Source organism: Hypomesus transpacificus, chromosome 8 (genome assembly GCF_021917145.1).
Source record: "Hypomesus transpacificus isolate Combined female chromosome 8, fHypTra1, whole genome shotgun sequence".
NCBI lineage: Eukaryota > Metazoa > Chordata > Actinopteri > Osmeriformes > Osmeridae > Hypomesus > Hypomesus transpacificus.
In genome coordinates this window covers 2,295,273-2,304,011 of record NC_061067.1, presented here as the reverse complement: position 1 = coordinate 2,304,011, position 8,739 = coordinate 2,295,273, and the positions used below count along the sequence as shown (strand labels likewise).

At 48.2% G+C, this 8,739-nt stretch overlaps 1 protein-coding gene across 1 annotated transcript; it reads left to right on the top strand.

Annotated features, from left to right (window-relative positions):
* The first annotated feature begins 413 nt into the window (after positions 1-413).
* Positions 414-8,554, top strand: txndc5 (thioredoxin domain containing 5). The gene is made up of 10 exons (XM_047024447.1): positions 414-821; positions 1,870-2,022; positions 2,611-2,716; positions 2,854-2,950; positions 3,685-3,800; positions 5,745-5,831; positions 6,111-6,254; positions 6,717-6,799; positions 6,982-7,111; positions 7,478-8,554. Exons 1-10 carry the CDS (start codon positions 634-636, stop codon positions 7,598-7,600), a joined length of 1,227 nt encoding a protein of 408 aa, XP_046880403.1. The 5' UTR covers positions 414-633; the 3' UTR covers positions 7,601-8,554.
* Positions 8,555-8,739: the final 185 nt, after the last annotated feature.

Below are 8,739 nucleotides of genomic sequence, written 5' to 3'. Positions count from 1 at the left end.
TTGTGCTTCAGAAGGATGGGTGTTAGGAAACAGTATCTTGCTGCCAAACAGCTGCTGACAGCCAGAGACCATGCACAGCACCATCATATGCAACATTGATTCATAGCTGGTGACGCTGAAATATCTGCCCACTAAATGACTCTGTTGACAGCTGTTACACTAACGTTTCTGTGACTTCACTTTGCTTCTACTAGACATGGATACTTGCTGTCATTGTCTTTACTAAAAACATTTAAAACGCTAAATAATGTGTGTATACAAATAGAGTGATTTTTATTATAATATACCTAATGATTGATCATTCTGCTGAAATCCCATCATTTAAAAAGCGTGCACACACTGCCCTGTCATCTAGCTGCAAAATCACACGCTTGTGACAGACACTTGTTTGAATTTGCATCGTTTATGTGTAGGACTGGGGATGAGAAGGGTTTGTGTGAAGCCACTGATCTGTACGGTATCTGTATCACATATTTGTCTGCAGTGAAATTCCGAGAGACTCCCATTTGTGTAGACCTATCCAGTTAGGTACAGACCTGCAACATTCCTGAGTAGTCAGCGACCAACTCAGAGTCTGGCCAACTGCTCGCACATAGAGACCGGTGGCATTAGCTAGCTCGCAAAGACGGGAACATGGCCTCCATTGCACTGAATTGCACGCCTTTTTTGTTGGGTTTGATTTACTGCACGTTACTTTTTGGATCCGTTTTTTGCGACTCGGACACAGAAGAGGACGAACATGTCAAGCATACGTACACAGTGGAGATGTTTAACAACGCTGTGCCCACCGCACCACACTTTGTCATGTTCTTCGCTCCTTGGTAAGTCGTCCACTTTAGCAAGATAGGTGGCTAGCTTAACTAAGCTGTAAGTAAATGAATGAAGTAGCTAGTCGGCTATCACGTTGGGACACAGTTGACATGATGTCTGACTAACTAGAGCAGTTTGCTTTTACTGTCTCACCGTGCTACCACCGTGTACCGTAGAGAGAAATATCGCTGCACTAAGTTTGCAGCCAGCAAGCCGACTAGCTAACTAGCCTAGCCAGGTAGATGAGCGGTTGGTTATGCTAACAACCAGAATAGACTAGAGAGCAAGCTAGACTAAATAAAATAGAAAACACTGTGACGATACAAAAAAAACTTTAGTTCAAAGGTACCCAGGAGCATGGCTGGGTGTTTTCAACTTTTGTCGTTTAATTTAAGTTTCAAGCAAGTACAGTAGTGTCTATTGCTAGGATGTCAGCTAGCTGTAGCTAATTTAGCTAGCAGGAACTGTAGCTACAGGACCGGAGACCGGCGGAATGTTGCCGCGGACGTGGCAAGCAGAGATTGACTGGCTACGTAACCGTGAATACATACACGCTCTCATGCTGTCTTTAGGTTTATATAAACATTTAGCAAAACCTTGCAACCTCCAAACAAGTTTATTCCTTCCCTGTCATGCAATCATACCTGAAGCTGTACTGTACTCATTAGTGTCCTTGGCACAGATTACTTACACGAGACAAGGTGATTAAACCGGATTATGATTTGCGTTGTTTCCCCCAAACAGGACATTGTTCTGCGATATAACATCATCATTAATGTATCCAATTTCTAAGTGTCTCTCGTCTACAGTATCTTATTAAATTATCTATTATCTATCTATTATCTATTATTAAATTATCAGAGATTGTCTCTTTGACAAGTTCCGATATGATGCTTTCTTGTGTTGCACCGTACTATGTAATATTGCTCACATGTTATTGTTGCACTGTAGTTGAGATTTTTTTAAAAAATATTACACTGGTATAATACAAACCGCTCATCGACTGCGCACCGAAATACGGTTCAGCTTTGCCCTTGTGATCCTTGATCTCGTGCTCAGGTGTGGCCACTGCCAGCGGCTGCAGAGCACCTGGAACGAACTAGCAGACAAGTACAACAGTATGGCGTCGCCTCCCGTGTATGTCGTCAAGGTTGACTGCACTCAAGATGTCAAATTCTGCTCCAACGTCCACGGGATCAGGGGATACCCCACGTGAGTAGCTACCACTGTCTCAGCAATACGGCTGTTGCTCTACGGCAGGGGTGTCGAAGTCCGGTCCTCGAGGGCCGCTGTCCTGCATGTTTTAGATGTTTCCCTGATCCAGCTCACCTGATTTGAATGAAGGGTCGTTATAACAAACCATTTAATTGAATCAGGTGTGTTGGAGCAGGGAAAAATCTAAAACATGCAGGACAGCGGCCCTCGAGGACCGGAGTTCGACACCCCTGCTCTACGGGGATGGGTATAGCTCAGTGGTAGAACATGGGGATGGGTATAGCTCAGTGGTAGAGCATGGGGATGGGTCTAGCTCAGTGGTAGAACATGGGGATGGGTATAGCTCAGTGGTAGAACATGGCTCAGTGGTAGAGCATGGGGATGGGTATAGCTCAGTGGTAGAGCATGGGGATGGGTATAGCTCAGTGGTAGAACATGGGGATGGGTATAGCTCAGTGGTAGAGCATGGGGATGGGTATAGTTCAGTGGGAGAACATGGGGATGGGTATAGCTCAGTGGTTGAGGTTGTAGCTCATTGGGGATTGTGTGCATGTGTTGTAAGCAGTCATCTTGCTGTCTGTGCAGGCTGGTTCTGTTCAAGCCTGAGCTGGAGCCGGTGAAGTACCAGGGTTCCAGGGATCTGCAGTCTCTGGAGACGTGGATGCTGAAGACCCTGCAGGAGGTTCCTGAGGTGAGATCACCCTCACCTTCCTCTTCCAGACATCCTCCAAGTCTTCATCCTCCAGGTGTAGATCTCCAGGACTAGAGAGAGGTCTGCCGATGATGTGGGGAGTGTAATTAATGTGTGTGCGTGTGTGTGTGTGCCAGGAGCCGGAGAGTGAGTTGGAGCTCCCTAAGGTCCCGGAGGTCAAGCAGGGTCTGTACGACCTCTCTGCTGCCAGCTTCAAGGGCCACATCGCTACAGGTAGGAGTCTGTGTCACCTGGCAGGGGCCTATCACACCCCAGGACAGGAAACAGTGGTTTCACAAACAGTTTGAATCAAGAGGGCCACTTCCTGAACTTGAAATACAGTTTCCCTTCCTGTTCCAAAAACAGCTCTCTATACATCACAGTTTTACTAATATAATCCAGAATTTTATGTAATACTTTTTGTGTGTTAAAATTTCACTTGGATATATTCTGTCAGTCGCCATGGCTACCATATAACACACTTGTCACCTGTCTCTGTTATAACTTAATGTTTCCAGTCGATGGACAACACAACTTAAATAAATGTCAGCCGTGATAATTGTCCCACTGAAATGACTACTCTCAAGCCCTGTTTGAGTCGAATGTTTAGGTTGTACAAGAAAAATAAATGATTTGTATATTTGGAGAAAAAAGACAGGATATGACATGGCCATTTCGAAGAAGAATGTTTATAGGTTTCACTGTGGAATCTTGGCAGCATGGCCATAATGATGTTGCGTAATGAGTTAGCATTCACCCTCAGTAAACACAGTATAGTTGAGTTTCAAGGCCAGTGATACTTAAAGGGTATATTTGGTGCTCTGCTTGTTCTGGCTGGAAGTAAGCCCACCCTTATGAAGACACCCTTAACTAGACAGGATCACATATTACTTTCTAAATATGCAGTTTTTGCCATCCCTCTCTGTGTACCCTCTCCTCTACCCCTCTTTCTCCTCTCCTGTTCGTAGGATCTCACTTTGTCAAGTTCTTTGCCCCGTGGTGTGGTCACTGCAAGGCGATGGCCCCCACCTGGGAACAGCTGGCCTCCAGCCTCGAGCACTCAGACACCGTCAAGATAGGCAAGGTGAGGGGCTCTCTCTCTGCTCTCTCTCTGCTCTCTGTGCTCGCTCTCTCTCTGTTCTCTCTGCTCTCTCTCTGCTCTCTCTCTCTCTCTGCTCTCTCTGCTCTCTCTGCTCTCTCTCTCTCTGCACTCTCTCTCTGCTCTCACTCTCTCTCTGCTCTCTCTCTGCTCTCTCTCTGCTCTCTCTCTGCTCTCTCTCTGCTCTCACTCTCTCTCTGCTCTCTCTGCTCTCTCTGCTCTCTCTCTCTCTGCTCTCACTCTCTCTCTGCTCTCTCTCTGCTCTCTCTGCTCTCTCTCTGCTCTCTCTGCTCTCTCTCTGCTCTCTCTCTCTCTGCACTCTCTCTCTGCTCTCACTCTCTCTCTGCTCTCTCTCTGCTCTCTCTCTGCTCTCTCTCTGCTCTCTCTCTGCTCTCACTCTCTCTCTGCTCTCTCTCTGCTCTCTCTGCTCTCTCTGCTCTCTCTGCTCTCTCTGCTCTCTCTCTCTCTGCTCTCACTCTCTCTCTGCTCTCTCTGCTCTCTCTCTCTGCTCTCACTCTCTCTCTGCTCTCTCTCTGCTCTCTCTGCTCTCTCTCTGCTCTCTCTCTGCTCTCTCTCTCTCTGCTCTCACTCTCTCTCTGCACTCTCTCTCTGCACTCTCTCTCTGCTCTCACTCTCTCTCTGCTCTCTCTCTGCTCTCTCTCTGCTCTCTCTCTGCTCTCTCTCTGCTCTCTCTCTCTGCACTCTCTCTCTGCTCTCTCTCTGCTCTCTCTCTGCTCTCTCTCTGCTCTCTCTCTGCTCTCTCTCTGCTCTCTCTCTGCTCTCTCTCTCTCTGCACTCTCTCTCTGCTCTCACTCTCTCTCTGCTCTCTCTCTGCTCTCTCTCTCTGCTCTCTCTCTGCTCTCTCTCTTCACTCTCTCTCTGCTCTCTCTCTGCTCTCTCTCTGATCTCTCTCTGCTCTCTCTCTGCTCTCTCTCTGCTCTCTCTCTGATCTCTCTCTGCTCTCACTCTCTCTCTGCTCTCTCTCTGCTCTCACTCTCTCTCTGCTCTCTCTCTGCTCTCTCTCTGCTCTCTCTCTGCTCTCTCTCTCTGCTCTCTGCTCTCTCTCTGCTCTCTCTCTGCTCTCTCTGCTCTCTCTCTGCTCTCTCTCTCACTCTCTCTCTGCTCTCTCTCTGCTCTCTCTCTGCTCTCTCTCTGCTCTCTCTCTGCTCTCTCTGCTCTCTCTCTCTCTGCACTCTCTCTCTGCTCTCACTCTCTCTCTGCTCTCTCTCTGCTCTCTCTCTGCTCTCTCTCTGCTCTCTCTGCTCTCTCTCTCTCTGCACTCTCTCTCTGCTCTCACTCTCTCTCTGCTCTCTCTCTGCTCTCTCTCTGCTCTCTCTCTGCTCTCTCTCTGCACTCTCTCTCTGCTCTCTCTCTGCTCTCACTCTCTCTCTGCTCTCTCTCTGCTCTCTCTCTGCTCTCTCTCTGCTCTCACTCTCTCTCTGCTCTCTCTCTGCTTTCTCTCTGCTCTCTCTCTGCTCTCTCTCTCTGCTCTCTCTCTCTGCTCTCTCTCTGCTCTCTCTCTGCTCTCTCTCTCTGCTCTCTCTCTGCTCTCTCTCTCACTCTCTCTCTGCTCTCTCTCTGCTCTCTCTCTGCTCTCTCTCTGCTCTCTCTCTGCTCTCTCTCTCTCTGCTCTCACTCTCTCTCTGCTCTCTCTCTGCTCTCTCTCTGCTCTCTCTCTGCTCTCTCTCTCTCTCTCATTGAGTCGATCAAACAAAGCTGAGTGTGGGTCAGAGCAACATGTGGCTGCTGGTGTGTGTCTGTTAGACCAGGATGGGGATCATACCATCATCCTCTTTCTCTGTCAATATGTACACAATACCCATAGTCACATATGCTGAACTGTAGACAACACAAACATGGGTGATATGATTACTATGTGAATGAACCTGATTGGCTAGCTTGAGACCTGTCTTGTTTCTGATTGGCCAGGTGGACTGCACGCAGCATTACGAGGTGTGCTCGGAGAACTCTGTGCGTGGATACCCCACTCTGCTGTTCTTCAGGAACGGAGAGAAGGTAGGCAGCAGGAAGGAGCTGTGAACATCACCTTCAGACACGCTAGCTCTCCTTCCTGTGTTTGAGGGGGTGCTGAGTTAGTGGAACTCAGTTGAACTGGTTAAACTCACTCCTCAATATAGTAACCACCTGCGCCATCGAGTAACTGACTTAGTAGTTTTACTGCAAATCATGAGGTTACAATCACCCCCCGGTCATAACTGGATCAAAGCATCTCTGAAATGAACACATTATGATGCTGATGGTGAAGGTGATGGCTGTTTTGCTGTGGTCCTGCAGACAGAGCAGTATCGGGGGAAGAGGGATCTGGACTCCCTGAAGGACTTTGTGGATGCCCAGCTGAAGGTGGAGGAGGCTCTTGGTGAGGAAGACGCCGCGGCCAACGAGGTGGAACTGCCAAACACAGAGCCTGCTGAAGAGGAGGTGTGTGTGAGCGAGCTAAAGCCCATCAGAACCTCCACACGCTGCTTCAGACAGGACGGGTGCAGCTCAGTGGTTAGAGGGTTTGAAAGAAGATCGAGGCTTGCGCCAATTGTACATTGCTTTTGATAAAAGCATTAATATGAATGTATTATGGGGAATGTATGTAGGACCTCTCCACACACCAGACCAGCGCTATGCAGCGCTCAACAGTAATTATGGTCTGGCCAGCTATTTCCTTCCACTCCATGCCAAGACATCCAGCTACTCTGCTCAGTGTGAAAGATGACATCATGTGTGTCGGGGCCCGCTCCGCCGCAGAGAAACGAGGTGTGGCCATGAGAAACATGCTGCTGCCAAAGCCAGTCTCAACCACTACAGCTGATTTAGGTGGAGAGATTCTGAACATATGATGACAGTCCAGTATACTTGACTAACTGAAGTCTGTCCGTCTGTCTCCAACAGTCAGGTGTTGTGATCCTAACAGAGAGCAACTTTGACGATCTGGTGGCCAAAGGTTTCACCTTCATCAAGTTCTACGCCCCCTGGTAAGAAAGGACTGTGTTGAATCATCTCTCTGAAATGACAGTGACCGCATTTGTAAAAGTGGCACATTAGGGTCGACCTCCCCAACAAGCTCCTGATTGCTAATGTCCTCGTTAATCACGCATGGCAGATCCTCGTAAAGACCAGTGTGTGTAGAAGCTATTTGAACCCCCCCTGCCCCCAGGTGTGGTCACTGTAAGAACCTGGCCCCCACCTGGGAGGATCTCTCCAGGAAGGAGTTCCCTGGTCTGACAGACGTGAAGGTGGCCACAGTGGACTGCACCGTGGAGCGCTCGCTGTGCAACAGGTTTTCGGTGAGTTTCTGAACACCTAGGAGGAGGGGGGGGGGGGGGGGGGAGGAGGAGGAGGGGGAGGGAGGTGGTGCGTTCTCTCTGGGAAACACCCTTTTGTAGCTATCATAACCGGACCTTTCCTACACACACATGCGCACGCACGCACACACACAGACTGTCCTGTGTGAGTGAAGTTGTAAAGCGTCGTCACCTCATCATGTGATGAAGGCTGTTGCCTTGGTGATACAGCGCTGTAAACTCTGGAGCTTCTCTGGACTCCTGAAGTTCATAAAGCTGTGTCACGTGAACCTGTTCACAACTCTAAACCTGACCCCTGTATGATTCTGCCTCTGCCCCTGACCCCTGCCCCCTGCCTCCTGCCTCCAGGTGCGTGGGTACCCCACGTTGCTGCTATTCCGGGCGGGCCAGCAGGGGGAAGAGCACCACGGGGGGCGTGACCTGGAGAGCCTGCATGCCTTTGTCATGAAGCAGGCCCGAGACGAGCTGTAGCAGGGACCCAGTGCCTTCCTCCACACCCCCCCTACACTGCATATCTGGCCAATGGGAACGCTCTTATCCCATTCAAGCGCCAGCCCTTTTTCTCTATCCTCAAATCGGTTTAATTAAGACTGCCAGCCCCGCCCTCCATCCCTTACGTGTCACGCGAGCCACGACATCTAACCCTTACGAACAGGAAGTGGATGGCGTTTGAATGTTTTACATTTGTTGCCATGACTCCGCATTCACACAAACATGTCTGAACCCCTGCCCCTCTTTTCTGAAACTGCAGAAATGAGTTGTTGATGAGTCGTGATATATCATGAACTGTAACTATGTTACTGTGTTTGTCTGTGGGGGGGTCGACTCTGGCAGGACGTCCGGGGGTGTTGAGTGTTAAGTTGACGGTACTTTATCCATCCAGGTGACACACTTAACCCTCAGGGATGCATCTCTGCTGGCTATAAGTCTCACATCCAACTGCACTTTCAGTCTGTTTTAGATTGTGTGGTCTTCCATGGCGTTTTAAATGTACGACAACAAATGTAAGACTGAATGTTCTGTTTTGTTTTTCACCTTGATGCAGTCTAGTTCAGCAGGGGGCGAAGCTAGCCTTCATATTATACGTCACTAGGTGTACAACTCAACATCTTTAACTTTCTCAAGAGATTGTCAGCCCAACTGACTGTGTGTGTGTGTGTGTGTGTGTGTGTGTGTCTGTGTGTGTTGGCTGTGAGATCATATAACATTTCAGCACTCAATCAATGGAAACAAATGCATCATGAGGTTAACCACTTATTGTCATTAAAGTCTTTATGAATATCACATGGCTGAGGCAGACTCCAGTACAAAGAGCAGTATTTTTCTTGTGAATGAGTTGGACTCTACCCAGGCATTTTTTTACACAAAAAGAAGAATGGGGAAGTTGTAACTTGAGATTTTGTAATAAAATGACTTTTCCAAAAATATGTTGTATTTTAATTTGTTATTGCTTTTCTGTTAATGATTCATCTTAAAATGTGAAATAAATAAACTGAAAATGTACAAGTATTTACACACACATATGTCTAAACAGGATCACACAAACAGCAGCTTACCAGAGGTATATTTCATGAGTTTGGATTGGTTAGATCACCTAACCAATCAAACCT

What these genes read in the sequence shown, in the direction of transcription:
- txndc5 (XM_047024447.1), top strand. Translation starts at nt 634, where the DNA reads ATGGCCTCCATTGCACTGAATTGCACGCCTTTTTTGTTGGGTTTGATT. An exon ending in CAAGGGCCACATCGCTACAG is followed by an intron (nt 2,951 to 3,684) that starts GTAGGAGTCTGT and finishes TCCTGTTCGTAG; the next exon opens with GATCTCACTTTGTCAAGTTC. An exon ending in ACACCGTCAAGATAGGCAAG is followed by an intron (nt 3,801 to 5,744) that starts GTGAGGGGCTCT and finishes CTGATTGGCCAG; the next exon opens with GTGGACTGCACGCAGCATTA.